The 18,607-nt window shown below is 35.9% G+C and overlaps 2 protein-coding genes across 4 annotated transcripts in view; both read right to left on the reverse strand.

Annotated features, from left to right (window-relative positions):
- CMYA5 (cardiomyopathy associated 5) overlaps positions 1–2,197 on the reverse strand; it is a gene marked incomplete at its 3' end in the record, with an annotated part of 92,336 nt that extends 90,139 nt beyond the window's left edge. The window contains exon 1 of the mRNA XM_079800740.1: positions 1,799–2,197. Coding sequence (XP_079656866.1) covers positions 1,799–1,947 — 149 coding nt within the window. The 5' untranslated portion in view covers positions 1,948–2,197. The remainder of the gene's footprint in view (positions 1–1,798) is intronic.
- A 1,034-nt stretch (positions 2,198–3,231) lies between these two features.
- Positions 3,232–18,607, reverse strand: part of TENT2 (terminal nucleotidyltransferase 2) — a 63,964-nt gene continuing 48,588 nt past the window's right edge. For 2 of the 3 annotated variants that reach the window (XM_079791585.1, XM_079791583.1), the window contains exons 12-15: positions 17,532–17,668; positions 8,358–8,449; positions 6,674–6,753; positions 3,233–4,676 (exon numbers count right to left, since the gene is read on the reverse strand). In XM_079791585.1, the coding sequence (XP_079647711.1) occupies positions 4,602–4,676; positions 6,674–6,753; positions 8,358–8,449; positions 17,532–17,668 (384 nt within the window). In that variant the 3' untranslated portion in view covers positions 3,233–4,601. Of the gene's footprint in view, positions 4,677–6,673; positions 6,754–8,357; positions 8,450–17,531; positions 17,669–18,607 lie in introns of all 3 variants that reach the window. The other variant, XM_079791584.1, reaches the window with a different exon arrangement.

Raw genomic sequence — 18,607 nt, forward strand, 5'->3', positions numbered from 1 at the left:
CTCTTACTGATTCTCTGATCTGAGCCCTCCCCAAACCCAGCTTTCCAACCTGCCTATCAGTTTAAGTTTCCAATAACATTAGCCTGATCTTCTAAATCCTGTTCAGTTCACTGATTTCTTGTTACTAATGTCACTGAATCCGATTTTTAAAAAAAATGTGATGGTTTTCAAGGCCTCTACCACCACCTACCTATTCCCTCATGTTTCCCTCCCCTCTATTTGTTCTGGTCCTTGTGCTAGTGTCCACCTTTCCATCTGTAGTCAGAGCAGGCTGTTTACTGCAGATAAATGTTTTTACCTGAAGAGTTTGCCCTTTGAAAAAGGGCAATGCAACCCCAAAGTGGTGCTTTGAATCACTGTCAGCTGCTCACATTTTAGGGGAAATGAGGTTTCAGATTCTCAGCGATGGGGGGAGTAAATTATGGGTGGACAAGGACATAGGATCACAGGCACCATTAAGGGGGAAAGGTTAAAAAGTCTGGGATTGACAGATCTCCCTTCTCAATATTCCCTATTCCTTGTTCCATTTCCTCCAGGTGCTCTCTTCTGCTTTTCCTTTCCGCACCTCCTGCCATTCTGTAAAGCGCCCAGGACAGGTCCACTTGTCGGGGCAGTCACAGATCTATATACTCTCTCCTGACCTTCCACAAACCCTGGTCTGTCCTCCCCGCCCTCCCACTTATTTAGTACATAGTGTCACACTTTCCATATTGCTCTCTAACTTTTCCCATAAAGTCCTGGAGGACAGGGGCTGTGCCTGCTTCCCACTTGGCAGCTGATTGGTAAATATGTGACCCATATACCAGACTTAACTGACATACCATTCACCCTAATCAATGCCAGTTTAGGGCTACTTCAACTCCAGCTCTATTGGCAGTACTTTTTAACTTTGGATAAGATGGGCATTCTGAAATGCTGCACATAATCTGTCACCTACAAAGTAGGCCTCTCTATTGATATTAATAGAAATAGGAAGAGACATCACTGACAAAAACAAAACAAATTAAAAAAAAAATAAGCCACCCCATACCCAAATAGAAGTAAAAGTAGAAATAAATCTAAATAGAGAGAAGATGATTTCTACTTATCTCATTTTAGGGTCCCTATGAAGGGAGGGAAGAGGAAGATCTAAGTGGAGGGAAAACCATAGTTTTATATAGTATTATCTAACTGCATTCACATTCATTGAAACGTTGATATTTGGGACCACGAAAACAAAAAAAAGCAGGATTTTAGAACGAGGGTTGCTGAAACTCATGCTTCTTTCCTCCAAAGAATTTATGGGCCTTTGTACCAAAATCAAGTTCCCTTGTAGCAACCTATCCCAATATGAGCTATCCAAGAGACCGCCACCCTCACCCACCCCCCACCCCCGCCCCCAACCCCCCTTCTCTAGCTCAGGCTTTCAAGATTGTTCCTGTGCCTTAGGCCAAAAGTTTCAGCGTTTCAGCACATTCTGCAGTCACGCAGGACCCGAAGTAAATTCCCAGGAATAAACAAGAGCTGCAGTGACAAGGAGCTGAGCTGGGCTGGGAGGAGAGGGGGGGCGCGGAAGGGATGAACTTTGCAGCTGCAGGCGGGCCTGTCACTCCAACTGACAGGAGGCACCTTCACCTTTAAGTTCTTACCAAGGCAGCGCCCCCAGAGAGAAAGTACTCAGCTCCGGGGGAGTGAACTCCAGCAGTTAAGAGGAACAGGCAGGCTGGGAGCTGCGCCGCGAAGCACCTGCCCTAGGCGGCCGCATTTCCAGGCCCGGGCCTCGCGCTGGCTGCGGGGCCGGGAGAGGCGCACACGCTACCTGGCGTCCGGCTCCTCCTCCGACTCCGTGACCGTCTCGTCCTCCTCGCCCTCTGACTCCTCCTCGGTCTCCAGCTCTCGAGTCGCCTCCTCGTCCCCATCGGAGCCGAGGAAGCTCTCGGTGGCGTGGTTGCTGTCGCTGCTCGCCATCGCGTCTTGCCGGGCCGGGGCCGGAGCTGGAGCCGGAGCCGCCCGCGCCGCGCCTGGTGTTCTCCCTGACTGCGCCTCGGGCCCGGAGGGCGGCTCGGGTTCCCGGCGCGGGGGGCGGGCACGTCCCGCGACTTTAAATAGAAGGCGTCAGAAAGTTTTGCCGCCGAGCTTCAGGGACCCGGACTCAGCTTCTCCTCTTCCCGCGTGTCTGCCAACTTCCCCCGAGCCCTCCCCGCGCCGTTCAGGCGGATCCCTGGCGGGCCCTTGGGGCAACTGACGGTCGCCCACCACTCCAAGGGGCGCAGGCTCCAGGGCAGCAGCAGGTGGAGAGGAGGAAAGGCGCCCAGACCCACCTCTTTCCTCCTGAGTGGGTTTGGTAGGCTTTGTTTACAGCCAAGCTACCCTTTACCCCAACCTAGTAAGTACTCCTTACTGAGCAAGGGACTGAATAGTTCAGGCCCTCAGCTAAGGGTCTCCCTCTCATGATCCCCCTACAACTCCGCTGTGTAAGGTTTAACTGCAATGCTGGTTTTCTGGGGGGGGGGGGGGGGGGGGGGGAGGAAGAGAGTAGCTAGCCTGCTCAGTCTCTGGGCTAGTCCAGTGATCCATGGGGAATTTAGGCTTAAGTTTATTGATTTTGAATTGAGTGAAAGTTTATTCACTTTGATCTATTTTTCAACAAACAGGTGAAAAGCAGCAACAGTAAAATGAGCTGTGTGCAGGGCAGTGTGTGTTTTTCCTCATCTTTCAAAGTTTCGCACCTTTGAAAGATGAGAAAATAGTGCCAGTGAAGGAGTCCATACCATAATGAATTTGGGGTGGGAGGAACTTTATTTGGAAATGTCCTAATACTAAAGAGGAAGGGCGCCCTAAATACTTACCCAATCCCTGCGAGCTGCACAGACATACTATACAGTACTATAACTATTGTTTATAACGATTACTCAAGTCACTATAATATTAATTATGCTCAACACATTCTGATAAAGAGTTGCACAGTGTATAATACATTTTAGGAAAATTTCCAAGAAAGGGAATATATAAAGCATAATTGCTTTAAAAATGTTAAACATCAATAATCTAAAAAACTCATCTGTGCAGAAAGCTTCATTCCTAATAATACCAGAGAAATAGGATGTTGATGTAGTTAGTTGGCTTAACAATGAAAGAACCTGATTACAAGACCCTCTGTATAATCTAAATAATCAAGCACAACTGGATTCAGGTCAGCTCCAGATGATAGCTACAGCCTCAATCTCAAGACTCACAAACACACACAAAAACACCTCAACAATTTCCATATATAAACTTTATTGCATTTGACATAATACAAAACTTTAAACTTAAAGAAGAAAATGAAAATATGCACCTTTTACAAGTCAAAGAAAAGCAAGTCTTAGCATTTGGATTCGTCTGCCAAAAACAAAACAAAACCCCCAAATATATTAGAGGTACAAACTGTGCTACAGCAGGTCTAAAAGAAGTTGTACAGAGTCCTTTTGAAAAAGTTAAAACTATTTCCAAGATTACTTTTCATATTTAAATGTACAGGCATTAACCACTTTACAAATATTTACACAAACCCAAACAACCTTAATAAACACTGTAGCTTTTTCAGCAGCCACCAATACTTCTTCATGTGAAAAAGAAACACTAAAAAAGTATCTTTACAAACATTAAGCTTTTATTTATAATGATTTTATGTCTTACCCTAAAACATTTCATTAGGGACTTACTGCCTAAAAATTCCAGTTGATTACAATCCTGTAATTGCACACAGAAAAAAAATCTGATATGATCAATAGGTTATAATTTCAACTTTGAGCTTTCCGTTTCTGTTGTTTCATGTCACATGGAAAATAAAAACACAAAATGGGAAGTAAAGCTAAAATGCATATTGCACTAAGCTACCATAAAGCATAGGGGACTTGATCTTTTCAAAATGTCTACAATGAATTGATTTTTTAAAAACAATTCACACTAACTGCTGTTCAATACAGAGTTAGCGCTCATATTACTACAGTGCAAAATGTACTGTTGTCACAAAAAATTGAAAGCAATCTCGAGTACATCAAAAGCATCTGAGGTACTAATGAAATGCTAATACAGACACACGTACAGCCTCTATCCTGTAATCAAGCGAAGACTTAAGGCAACTGTCCAATATTTCATGCCTCTGCAGTGATTTCATTGAAATAAAAGATTTCATTTTGCTTTAAGTAACTGAATAACTGATTTGACTCTTCACTTTACTAGGACAGGCAATAAACTATCTACTGTAGATTATACTTTCCAAAATTCCACAAATCTTTTCAGTATTAGCATGTGGTACAATTAACTGAAGTTATATCAAAAACCTTTTACTTGTTCAGGTAGTCTCCCAAAAAATATTTTATCTGATCACCTGAAAATTCATGCCATAATATCACTAATCATCAATGTAAACATTTTCAAAAATACATCTTTAAATCCAAGGGTTTTATTAGGAAATGTTATAATAAAATATGCAATCTTTATATAAGTATGTCCTTTTAAAAATAAAACATGAAAACAAGAACAATGAAAAGAAACTATGATGGAGGTAAACAAAATGCATTATGGTATTACTATTGTTCTTTATTTATCAGAAGAATTTATTAAGTAATAGAAGCCAGTCATCTTTTCAGGACAGCAGCTCTTAAAGGTAGTATACTGTTCAAATCTTTTTTGTCTCTCAATCTGTGCCATGACTGTGAGAAAAAAAGAAATCATTTTTAAGACCTCAAGTATGTACAGAACAAATACTGAATGGAAAGTTACTAGAATGTTAATAGTAGTTCTCTCAAAGTAGTAAAATTTTGGGTGTTTTTTTTCTTCTTCTTTGTGTTTTTATCTCCCAAGTTTTTAATACAGTATAAGAATTGTTTCTGTCATCAGAAAAAAAAGAGTTATCTAAAAAATCAATACCTGTGTGACTTCAATTAATAAAGAAATGGACATATAGGTGGTACAAAAAGACACAATTGACAATGTTCACATTTATTCACAGATTTAAATAATTTCATCTAAAGCGGCATGGTACAAAGTAATTAAAACAAAATCTTTGAGTTTGAAAGAATAAGGGAAGACTACTTAAATTATCTGATGGACTATTTGGCATCTAGTAAGCTTTTTCAATTAAAAATAGTATTTATGAAGGTGACAGTAAATCTATTAAAAAACTTTTTATATGAATCTAGAAAAGACAAGTAAGTTGAATTGGTAAGAAAAAAAAAAAAAGGAACTGAAGTGCCCTAGCTGGTTTGGCTTAGTGGATAGTGTCGGCCTTCGGACCAAAGCGGTCCCGGGTTCGATCCTAGTCAAGGGCACTTACATTGGTTACAATCTCCTCGGGCCCTGGCCCTGTTCAGAGGCAACCAATTGATGTGTTTCTCTCACATCGATGTTTCTCTCTGTTTTTCCCTCTCTATTCCACTCTCCCTAAAGATCAATGGAAAAATATCCTTGGGTGAGGATTAACAACAACAACAAAAAAAGGAACTAAAGGAAGCTCATCCATCAATACGAATAGCTATGTAAGCAATACTGTTTTTGAGTTATCAATTTAACCTGACAAAAATCTTCCCTCTGGAATATCAGTTTTGTCCTGCACAATTCCATTCATTTAAATTTTCTTGTCTGGTTGATAAATGAGAGGGCCTAATTTGAAGAAAAGTTTGTAATATGATACACTTGCATTTTTAATTATCATCAAAATAAAGTCCACTTGTATGTCTTTTTTTTTTTTAATTGATTTTTTACAGAAAGGAAAGGAGATAGAGAGCTAGAAACATCGATGAGAGAGAAACATCGACCAGCTGCCTCCTGCACACCCCCTACCGGGGATGTGCCCGGAACCAATGTACATGCCCTTGACCGGAATCGAACCTGGGACCTTTCAGTCCGCAGACCGACACTCTATCCACTGAGCCAAACCGGTTTCGGCGACTTGTATGTCTTGATAATAAAAAGTTATGTCTCTAAAATGATCGTCACAGTTCACTGATTCTTTCCTTCTATGAAGCATTTCTCCTGTATGTCTCATAGTACATATTTTTATCAGTGTGTTTCTACATTGTACTGTGGAATTCCTTGATGACTAAAATCCCACCTAGCAAAATTACTATTGAATAAATTCATAATGTGACTAAAGAGCTAAGGAATAAATTACAGTATATGTGTGTACATATATATAACCAAAGTTTATATATATAATGCGTGTATATACACCAATATACTTTTTTAACTTCTCAAAATGTAAACAAAGATAAAATGGAACTCAAGTTCCTGTTAGGGCATGCAAAAGAAAAATCATGAGGGGTGGATGGGAGATATCTGTAATACTTTCAACAATAAAAATAAATGAATAAATAAATAAGTTTTCTTTTAAGGCTATCATAAGTTCCCCAATATTTTAGGAGGAAAAGAAGTCCACCAGGCTTTAGTTTCATTTTGAGAGTTTAATAAGTCACTATGGAAATGCTTATTTCCACAAAAGTGAAAGCCATGTGAATGAAAACAGAGCCAGATCTCTCTGAAGGGAAAGTATATCTAAATTCAAGTAATAAATTCCCTATTGTGCTACATTGATGGCTTCACAACACAGAAACCAGGGCTATTCGGTCCAATTACTAGTACATATGTATTTCATTTTCAAAGCACACTAGTCTACTAATGCTTTTAAGAGTTAATCTAATATACTGTTTACCTTTAAAAATTGATCCTTTATCATGTCAAACTTCTGCTTTTCATGCACAGCTCTGGCAGTATTTGTTCCATCAAAAGGTTCTGCAAAGTTAAATGCACATATAAACAAAAAATTATTAAAATGAGAGCTTCAATTTTTTTATTTGGTTGAACTATATGAAATTGTCAATATTTGACAGTTTTTACCTAGAAAATAGCAATTACATATAATTCAACCTAGTATCTTATTAGATTTATGCATATTGAACATAGTTTTATATAGCTATGCACTGTCTAATAAGGTAGGAAGAATTCAAGTGAGAGGATAACTAAAAATGAAGTCATCAGCATAAGTATGTTAAATCTAAATCATAAAAGTGGATAAGATTTCTGAAGAATTACAGAGTGTCAAAAACCTACCTACCCTTAAGAAAATAAAAATAAGTTAAAGAATTAAAGTTATCAAAAAGAATAAAGCACTGTATCTGAGAGAGGTGGTTAATGTTAAACATCACAGAAAGATAATTTTAAATTTAATTTAAATTTAAAAGACTTCTGATTTGTCAAGCAAGAGAAGGTCAATCCCTTTGAAAGTAAGTCTAAACATTGTGAGGATAGAAGACAATGCAGAGAGTTATGGTGTGAGTGGATGGTTTAGAAAGATACAGTGAGAACAGTGTAACCTGTATGAGAAATTTGGCAGTGAAAGAGCTGAAAAGATAGCAAGTAGAGAAGAGAGGAAGAAAATGAAGAGTTTTAGAGAACAGAACATTACCTTCCACGTCACCCACAAGAGGGAAGAGTCCATATATACAGACAACAAATGTTTTATAATATTGAGAAGACAAAGAAACTGAAGATAATAGTGAGAAAAGGAGGCTAACAGATGGGATAGCTGAAATAATGTCAGCAGTAGGTAAAAATTACTCGAGTTTAAGAATTTTGGCAATAAAAAAGAGGGGGGGAAAGTAGTTAGAAGAAGCAGTAGGATGAAGCCAAGAGTATTGATAAAAACTATTTGTGCCTTAAAGCTGAGACCTGGAAAAAGGGTGAAATCAAATGGAGAGGTTAACTTTACATTTGTAATACAATCTAAGCAGGCAGGCCCATCATTTTAAAAGCTCCTTTTGTTTCTTTTGTGTGTTTTTATTGCTTAGAAAGGCTATTATAAAAAGAAGTTTACTGTCAAAGTACTGTTTTCTTCAATAGAATAATGCCATATGCCAAACTATCAGGTCACATCACAAATAGCACTTTACAGCAGTCAGTGTTTCTTTAAGTCAGTGATAGTCAACTATATATAAATTAATTTTAGAAAACAGAATATCTCAGCATTTAATTTTTAAAGTAAAATCAATTTCTATTCATAAAAATCTAGCTTGCATTTAAGAATCAGTATAAAAGAACTGATTTTATTTCAATATAAGAATGACGTTTCCATCAATTTTAAGCAGGAGGGATATTGTTTAGTGTTTCTAGTTGCTCAAATCTTACCAACTACAAACACTAAACACCTAAATTCGTGTTTGTTATTTTCTACAAATAAAAGTTTTTAAATTATTTTTAAATATTAAATTAAAATCTTATAACTAAAACCACTTCAGGATATAAATTTATTATTTTATAATAATATAAGCTGAAATTATTCAAGTAATTCTCTTAGTACATGATGATAACTGAATGACAGAGAGTAGTGGGAAAGCTACCTTCTACACAGATGTATTTATTTCTCCATTCAATACCATCAGGCCTGGGAATGGCTTTGGCTTCACGAACTGAAATCATTTGACTGTTCCAGCTATAAGAAAAACATTAATTATGTTAACTATTTTAATTTCCCCTTTATTATTTTCATTATATTAGTAGTAAGGCCTCCTCTGATTTTCTCAAAGAATACTGAAACTTGCCTCAACCCTCAGCAACATAATCCCCATTTCCGTTTCTCTACTTTTTTCTCCATAGTACTACAGTCTAACAATTTGCTTAGTTATTGTTTATAGTGTGTCTCCGAGATATTAAATTATTTCTGTATTTTTTCACTGTTCAACTAGTTGTTTAGCACAAATTAGGTACTTAATACTTATTTATTGAATAAATTAAGCAATATAAAAAAATAAGAAACCCCGGCCCCATGGCTCAGTTGGTTGAAGTATCGCCCCATACACCAAAAGACTGCGAATTCGATTCCCAGTCAGGACACATACTTAGGTTGTGGGTTCGATCCCAAGTTGGGGTGCATATAGGAGGCAACTGATAAAATGTTTTTCAGATCAATGTTTCTCTCTCTCTCTTTTTTCCTCACTCTGTAAAATTAATAAAAAAACATTCCTCAGAATTAAAAAAAAAAAAAGAATGTGTAGCCCTAGCCGGTTTGGCTCAGTGGATAGAACGTTAGCCTGTGGACTGAAGGGTCCCAGGTTCAATTCTGGCCAAGGGCATATGCCTGGGTTGCAGGCTCGATCCTCAGTAGGGGGCATGCAGGAGGCAGCCGGATTCTCTCTCATCATTTATGTTTCTCTCTATCCTTCTCCCTTCCTCTCTAAAATCAATAAAAATATATATTTTTAAAAAACATAAAAAGAATGGGTAAGTAAGCAAAAAACAAAAATTATATTCATTATTAATATCTCACTAAGAATTTTTAATTTAAGAATTAATCTTCTTGTGTTATTTTCTGATTCAGTCAGTAATTTGTGTTCAGTTCCATATCTGTTTGTATGATTTGGGGAAAAATTCTGCAATTTTCAAAAAAAACAGCAAGTAGATGCTGGTTCAGAAAACAAAATTAATACTCTATGAAAACATTAATACACTGTGAAAACATGTATTACTACATATGGATGTAGCAGCTAATAATGAAGTTTTACTCAAGTAAAATAATTTTATCTGCATGTCTGAAGGCCAATTGTCCAGTCTTTAGTAATGTATTAGCATTACATTGTTGTTTCTTTTGATTTCTTTACAATTATAATAGTTTGTATAAGTACTATTTTCTTTTTTTCAAGAATTATTTTAACACTTATGACGACTCAGCCTGTATACAAGAGAAAATGAGTTTGGGGAATAGCTGGTATCTTTTTTACAGTGCTATCTTTCTCCATTATTTCAGTAAGAAGAGAAAAGACCATGGTTTTGGACCTTCGAGGTCCAACACTTGCCCTACTCTTTCTATATTAATTAGAGAGAGAAACCATCTATACTAATTAAAGGGTAATAGGCTATTAGACCAGACATCTTCCGGACTCCTTTTGGACAAAGCCACAGTGGCAGGGGCCGAGGCAGAGGCAGTTAGGGGGCAATCAGGCCGGCAGGGAAGGGCAGTTAGAGGTGATCAGGCCGGCAGGGGGGAGCAGTTAGGGGGCAATCAGGCTGGCAGGGGAGCAGTTAGGGGCGATCAGGTAGGCAGGCAGGTGAGCGGTTAGGAGGCAGTGGTCCTGGATTATGAGTGGGATGTCCGACTGCCGATTTAGGCCCAACATCCCCTAAGTGGTCCCGGATTGGAGAGGGTGCAAGCCGGGCTGAGGGACGTGCCCACCCTGCCCATTCAAGAATTTCGTGCACTGGGCCTCTAGTACAAATATAATTGTGGATTCAGTATGGCATTTGTTTCTGAAAAACTGATTAATTTCTATGTTAAATGTTCGAGAAAATATTGCATCTTGTGAAGTTTGATCATTGAAAAGAATGCTCGAAGTATAAAAGTTTTCTACATTTTGCCGAAACCGGTTTGGCTCAGTGGATAGAGCGTCGGCCTGCAGACTCAAGGGTCCCAGATTCAATTCCGGTCAAGGGCATGTACCTTGGTTGCGGGCACATCCCCAGTAGGGGGTGTGCAAGAGGCAGCTGATCGATGTTTCTCTCCTATCGATGTTTCTAACTCTCTATCCCTCTCTCTTCCTCTCTGTAAAAAAAATCAATAAAATAATAAAAAAAAAAGTTTTCTACATTTTATTATCAAGAGTACAGTTTAGAAACAAAATTAAAAAACAAAGAATAGTTTAGAAACAAAATTAAAAAACAAACCAACAAAAAGAGTACAGTTTAGAAACAAAATTAAAAAACAAACAAAAAGAGTACAGTTTAGAAATACAGGATGAGGCAAAAGTAAGTTTATATTGTTTGTATGGAAAATAATACAGTAAATAATAAATAATAATACAAGAATAAACTCTGTGGTTCATATATTCTCAACCATAAACCTATTTTTGTCCCACCCGGTACTTTGCAAAGACAGCTCTAAGTTTGTTTGTTTTTTAACATATCAGAATTTATGCTTTAAAAAAAATAAGTGGGTTGTTAAAGAGTAAAACTTAGTATTGGTTATAATAAGATGGTTTAGATACTTCATGTATTGCAGTATGGACTCAACACAGAAAAGAAGTATACTGCTCTATTGTTTCAAGTGTATTTCTAAAATTTTTAAATAACACTGCAAAGAGGAGTTACACAACCACATGCCTGAACCAAATAAGATTACAGTAGAATTACAGTGTGTGCTACTTCACTTTATACCACTTAAGACAAATTTTCACTAATAAAATACTTTTTTCCTGAGCCTACTTGTTTCTAATATCAACTTATAGGACAACTGAATTTGCAGTACAATTAAAAGTAGAAACATTACGTTAAAAAGGGGTAGATTAATTTCTTTCAGACGAGCTTAGAATATTAAAATACTGTGTCCTATTAAACTATAGCTTTTACTTCCTTAAATCAAAGGAACTCCCCTCACCTCTATATTTCTATTGAATCCAATCCTAACTTTATATTACATGCCAGTACTTTGTTCTAAACAGGGTCACAGAAACATATGAACATACCTATATTCACTTTATCATCACTAACCAGATACACCTATAATCAACCGGAATAATGCAGTTAATTAAATAACTATATCACCAAAAATACTGAAAAACTTCAGAGAGGGAAAAAAGAATATTTTGAATCACTATCATTTAGACTGATTCAATCTACTGCATTTTCAGAGCTTTTAAATATTTCTAAATTATTAAACATTTCAAGTCATGAAACATGATATATAGCATATACTATTTTTATTCTTAGAGGTAAATTTAAATGTAGAATTCAAATGGTAATTTAGAAATATTTTCCCTAAACATTTTATTCTTTAATATAGACAGACCCTAAACTAAACCTTTTATTATCTTTTTCTACCATAATTTGCTTGCCATGTGAAAATCTGTTACTGTCAATCATTAAAGTGTAAAATAAAATACAGTTTATAGAAGAAGGATATTGCACAAAAGAATGGAAGAACAGATATGGGGCTTAATTTGATCTAAAATAGATTTGATAATTTACAATAATTTTTTCACTATAAAGCTGAGATTACTGACTCCATATTAGTAAGATGTTTGCTTCTTTTCTTCAGTAGTGATAATAAACAGGTATCCATCTATTAGCTCTCATTTGCCATTCTTTTTGTGACAAAGTATTTTGAGATGATTGATTAAATTAGAAGTGTAGTCTTTGGCAACATTACAAAGAAAAATTTAAGCCTAACAAAGTCTAAATTATGGGTCTGATATCACATGGCTGCACATATACTTCATCTAGTCAAATTAAGTGAACAAATGTATATAATTTTGTTTTATTATTAAGAGTTGGAAAGCAAACAAAAAGAAAACTTTGTTAGGGATTTGAAACCTCTTAAGCAGAGAGAAAAAAATTTTTTTAAATATATTTTATTGATTTTTTTCAGAGAGGAAGGGAGAGGGATAGAGAGTTAGAAACATCGATGGGAGAGAAACATCCATCAGCTGCCTCTTGCACACCCCCTACTGGGGATGTGCCCGCAACCAAGGTTACGTGCCCTTGACCGGAATCGAACCTGGGACCCTTGAGTCCGCAGGCCGACACTCTATCCACTGAGCCAAACCGGTTTCGGCTGCCTGACTCTTTAAATGCTGGTGTCAATCAGGGCCTTCCTTCTTTCATTTCTCTTGTAATGCTAGATCATCTATTTCAGGCCTCAATACTCTCTTATTTTACAAAAATAATACTTTTTCCAGCTCTAACCTTTTTACTAGGCCCCAGGCCAATATTTATCACTATTAGAAACTGCAACCGGATGTGCTACAGGCATTCCTGCACCTACATTTCCAAGACTCAATTTAATATATTCTGTCCAGTCAATTATTAAAATCACTCCTTTGTATATCCCCTCAACTCTCTCACCTGCTCTTACTGCACTGAACTTCCTTGGATGAAACACAACCATAATTAAATCTTGTCTACTCCTATCCTTTCCCATGCAGTTAAACATGGCTGAAGGAAAATATGTAACCCTGCTGACCTTTAATTCATGATCACTTTAAATTCATGATGTCCTAGCTCAAAGGACCCTATATGCTACTACACATCAATTATACTTTATTTTCATAGTTTCTTTACTCTTCTGCATGACAATTCATATCTTCTCCTCACTTCTCAAATTTCCTCCCTCATAACCAGTCCCAGCTGCTATTCATGCTTCACTTCACTAAAAAAAACCCCAAAGCAATCAAAAGATAATTCCCACTAGCTCCTACAACATATATTCATCTGTATCCATGTACATGTTCAGTTTTTTCTCATTATTATTCATTCATTATCTGTGCTCCTATTCCACTTTGTTCTAGATTCCAACTCTTCTTGATTCAAACACTTATGTATACTGTTTAACAATTTACTATTTCTTTTTCTGATATCCATTTTGTCAAGATAGGTTATTTCTCATTTCTAAAACCAAAACCAAAAACTCAACCCCACTTAATCCTTCAATTTCTACTCCATTTTTCTGCTCCCCTTTACAAGTATGTAAACTCCTCTAGAGTTTATATACACTAACCTATCTGTATCTGATTCTCCTCCTGTTCTTTCTTAAGCCCACTTCAATGATGCTTTTTATCCCCATTATTCCACAGAAACTGCTTGTCAAAGGCCCAATGAGTGGTCTCCACGTGGACCAATGCACCAATGATCAGCTTTCAGTTCTCATTTTGAACTTGACCTATCAAAGAATGTGACAGATAATCACTCCCTTCTCTTCGAAACATTTTTCTCTCTTGGATTTCAAGACACTACATTCTACTGGCTTACCTCCTGATTCTTCATTTTTAGACTCTATTAGTTCCTTCTCATCCCTAATCTCATTTTCATTTCATCTTTGTAATATGAAATTTTTCAAAGAGATAAACTGAAAAGCATAAAATTAAAAAACAAATCAACAGTTGTTAAGATTTTGCCCCATTTGCTTATTTGTGTACATATAATGTTTTAAATGGAACCATCTGTTAAGCTGTAGATATCACAAAACTTCATTCCTTTTTCCTTTGGCATTCATCTCTTAAGAATAAGACCATTCTCCTTTATAATATCTACAGCATCTAGAAATTAACAGTAACTCAAATGCCCCTCCATACTACAATGTAAGTTCCATGAAGACAAGCATTCATGCCAGTTTTGAGTCATCATCTCTCTTTTGTTAAATGCTATATCCCCAATGCATAAAAAATAGCTTAGTATACAGTAGGCATTCAATGATTTATTAATTAAATAAAATGAGTGAAAAAAAGACAGAACAAAAAAGGAGGTTAAAAAAATTGGGTCTTGTAATTTCCCTTTTTAAAAAATGTATGTGTTTAAGTATGTAGGTATGTATTTTTTAATTAAACAGACAGACTAGCAATAAAATGTGATTAGGCAATCAGGAAATAAAGACTATAAAATAGAGCCTAGCTGGTATGGTTCATTGGTTGAGCATTGACCCATGAACCAGGAAGTAACGGTTCAATTCCCAGTCAGGGCACATACTTGCCTGGGTTGCAGGCTTGACCCCAGCATGGGGCGTGCAGAAGGCAGATGATCGGTGATTCTTTCTCATCATTTATGTTTCTATCTCTCTCCCTCTCCCTTCCTCTCTCTGAAATCAATAAAAACATATTTTTTAAAAATACAAAAATAAAATTCATAGACTCTCCAATATTTATGAGTCTATAATATTTAGAACTTTTGTCTTGCTAAAATACAAATTATTACATCTATTTTTTTCTTTTATAAAAATTCTTTATTATTGAAAAGTATTACATATGTTTTCCCCCATTGACCTCTCCCAGCATGCTCCTGCCCCCCAGCACAGACCCTCACCCCCCTATTGTCTGTGTCCATTGGTTATGCTTATAAGGATGCATACAAGTCTTTTGGTTGATCTCTTACCTTCAACCCCCCACTATTTTTTTCAAGATTCCCTGAGTCACCTAATTCTTTTTTCTTTTCCTGGGTACAGTTTTAGAAGTCTGATTTCACTATGAGAATTTTCAGCAGCAAGGTTTAGGAGAAAGTTATGGTTGAAATAGGTAAGAACATCTTAGTAATTTTTAAATGGCCATATAAAATTTCTGCAACATTTATGCCATATACTCAAGCATCTCTTAAAAGGCACTTAATTCTGTCTTCAAGTATAGAGAATTTTTTAATTGAATATTTCAAAGTTCAGAAGAAATACTTACAAACATTTCTAAGAACTATCAATTTTTAACAGCACCTAGTTCATCACCATGACTGCATTCTTGGCTGTTCTCCCTACAGTCAAATTTCTGAAAATATCTGGTATGAAACAATAATGCACTTGACAAATGCTCTATATGATGAAAGAGTAGAGGAAGATGGCTCATAAATCATGTATCATCAATAACAACAAATGCATACAAAAGTTCAAAATCTTTTTCAAGCATCAGCATCCTAGCCGGTATCATTTGGCACAGCAAGCTAGTTTCTGTCAATGCTAAACTAACTCACAAATGGGACAACTACCATCTTGTTTCAGTCCAACAAAGCAGCGATTTTCAAGGTGTTTGTACGTAGGTGCTCTAATCCTAAACCAGTGATGGCGAACCTATGACACGCGTGTCAGCACTGACACGCGTAGCCATTTCTGATGACACGCGGCCGCTAAGGCGGCCGCATGCCGAGGATGAAACATTTGCTGCTCCTGAGGATGAAACATTTGCGAAATAATGTTTTTTCCTCAAAGTGACACACTACCCGAGTTATGCTCAGTTTTTTGGCGGTTTGACACACCAAGCTCAAAAGGTTGCCCATCACTGTCCTAAACCATACACATGGCAGAAATGTAACTTTCTCCTATGTGTATCCTTTTCCCTCTACACAAACTTCTCCCAATCCTTAATTTATATGACATAACAGATGATGCCAAAATGGTCTAACAAATTAGAGTGTGTTTTGTAGTCAGACCTGAATTTGAATCCGTTTTCTCACTATCTGCTGTATTGACATGAGCAGGTTCACAAATTCCCCCTAAGCTTGACAGGGGGTTATTTTTTAAGGATTAAATGAGATAATACATGGGAATCACTGAACATACTCTAAAAAGACACTAGATAAAGAAATATTCACTAAATATTAGCTATTTTGTTACTGCAGTATCTGAACTCTAGCGTAACCTTTACAGTTTATGTCCTATGTTTCATATAGTCTTAAATCTTTCTTCATCTTTATATTAATGAAGGCTCCTTCCATTTTGTCCTTGATTCCTGCACTTATATTTAGGTCATTTTTAACCTGGTCTATCATAATTTCATTCTTACTGAACTCCTTTCTTCCAGCACTTTTCCTACTCCTTTTCTTAAACATAATCAGCAATTTTAGTAATCTTAAGGATCTTTGAATCAGGTCTACAATCTTACTTTTTGCTTCAAATTTTATTTATTTATAAATATTTGTCCAAGTACCCACTATCTGGCACAGAACTAGGTAGTAGAGAAACAACTTTAACTAAACAGGTTCAAACAGTCCAGTATAAGCTTTACTTTGAGAAATTTAAAAAACATTTTATCTTTCATGCCCTATGTTTCAAATCATCGTATATAAGTCAATTTTCTTTAAAGTTACAACATCATAGCACATAAGACAATATCAACATTGTGGTAAAGTATCATAGTTAAAAGTGTGAATTTTGTAATCAAAACTATTTGAAATACTCCCCTTACAAGCTGTGTCATCTTAGTGCAAGTTTCTTAACCTCTTTATATGCCTCACTGGTAAAATGGGCATATACTAGTATAATACCATCTTATATGGTGATAATGTAAACTGAATGAAATAATACATATAACCTGTTTAGAATGTTTACCCCACCTAGTAGTAGCAATTTATTACTTACTATTATTATCCCCTCTCCAAACTTCTTCAGTGTGGGATTCTGTGGTCACTGTATTTCTCTAATTTTTTATAACTCCTAAGTCCGTTCTCCTTCTCCTTCAAGCTTTTCTGAATTGATCAGAAGAGCTTCGAACAACCCCTAATCCTAGTCTATGAACTGAGAACTCCCATAAGAACTTAGTTATGTCCGGTCTGATTATATACTTTAATGTTTCATATTTACACATCACCCTCAACAAAAAACATGAAAAAGGATTATTCCTTGATTTATATTTCATATACCACAACCATTAAATTCAGATATCAGGTATTAAGTAAATCTTTTCCCAAGTTGCCACAGCTGTGTTTTTTACTACAAATTTTCAGTATCTAAAAAGTAGATGTTCCAAATGATATACTACCTACATATGATCAACACAAACATTTATTCAGGCCCTACTATGAAAAGAGGCAGCTAAACATAAAATGGGATCACTACTGAAAGCAACTAAAACTGGGCTTACTGAGCTATAATTTTTTTAGCTAGGAATAGGAACTCTACTTAGTTTCTAGTAATTAATCTTTAGATATTAAATTTTATAAATTACACATTTCTGGACAAGTTTACAGCAATGAAGTTGACAAAAATAAACTTTTGACCAAATTTGTAGCATTCACTTATATAAAAATGAATAAATACAATTTGAGGTTTCACTTACTCAAATTCCGTAGCATAATACTTAAGAAAGCCCAGTAAGAGGTCCCCAAGATTTGATTCATTCTTTGAGAGGTAAGGAGGAACATTACATGGAACTTGATGTACAAGGTGCAGTTGTATAGCAGGACTAAAAGATTCCTGTCAGGAAAAAAGGGGGCGAAATGTAAAGCCATTTAAAACATAAACTAAAAAATAAAATAAAAATAAAAAATTAAAACATACACTAAAAACTTTATCTGATCTAAATAAAGTGCTCTGAAAATGAAAGAAGAAATTTTTTTTATGTTAGTATTTTGGAAATTTGAAGATTTTCTTACACTTAAGTTTACCAGTGTTTGGAGTGGGCCAGAAAGTATCTGAAAATCTAAAATAATCTAATCCTTAGCTGAGATACAACAAACAATGAATCTGTATGCTAACAAAGATTTTCTAACTCATAAATAAAATCTTTCTGTACATGCCAAAACTCCATACAATAACATATAGATTTCTTTACAAATGTATCTCCTTTTTAATTATTTCTATAAGGAGCAGTTGCACTTAATAAAGGTTATATCAAACACCAGGTAAAAGAGCTCTTTCTAACTACCAGTTAAAATTTCTCTCAAAGGCCATAAAAATAACTTTAACAAATGAATAGTACCTATACCAATTAAAAATTTTTTATTTTGTATCTTAGAGGGAAGATAAAATAGACATCCAACATCAACTGAACTTGAAAAGACAAAGAGGGCAGGGAACAGAAGAAAGGAAAATACCAGCAAGCAATATTCAGCAAACTTTTACCACAAAATTCATAAAGGAGGTTATCATTTGCTTGTAATCCAGGACCAAACAGCACACTTCTTAGAAAGAATACTAATGGGTACTTATTCTTTTTGCCTATGGTATGCCATTCATTTTTATATTTAATTTTTCCTCTAATAGCAGCAAGTTCTGGCTCTAAAACACACTAAATGAACTATATAGCTTCAGGTAATATATATCTGTATGCCTGAAAATAAAAGAATTTAGTAACTAATCTTGTTTTTCACTGCTAAATATAAACTCCAATTTTGCAACTGGCTGCTTGCCCTA

This window comes from Cnephaeus nilssonii (assembly GCF_951640355.1).
Source record: "Cnephaeus nilssonii genome assembly, chromosome: 2".
Lineage (NCBI taxonomy): Eukaryota > Metazoa > Chordata > Mammalia > Chiroptera > Vespertilionidae > Cnephaeus > Cnephaeus nilssonii.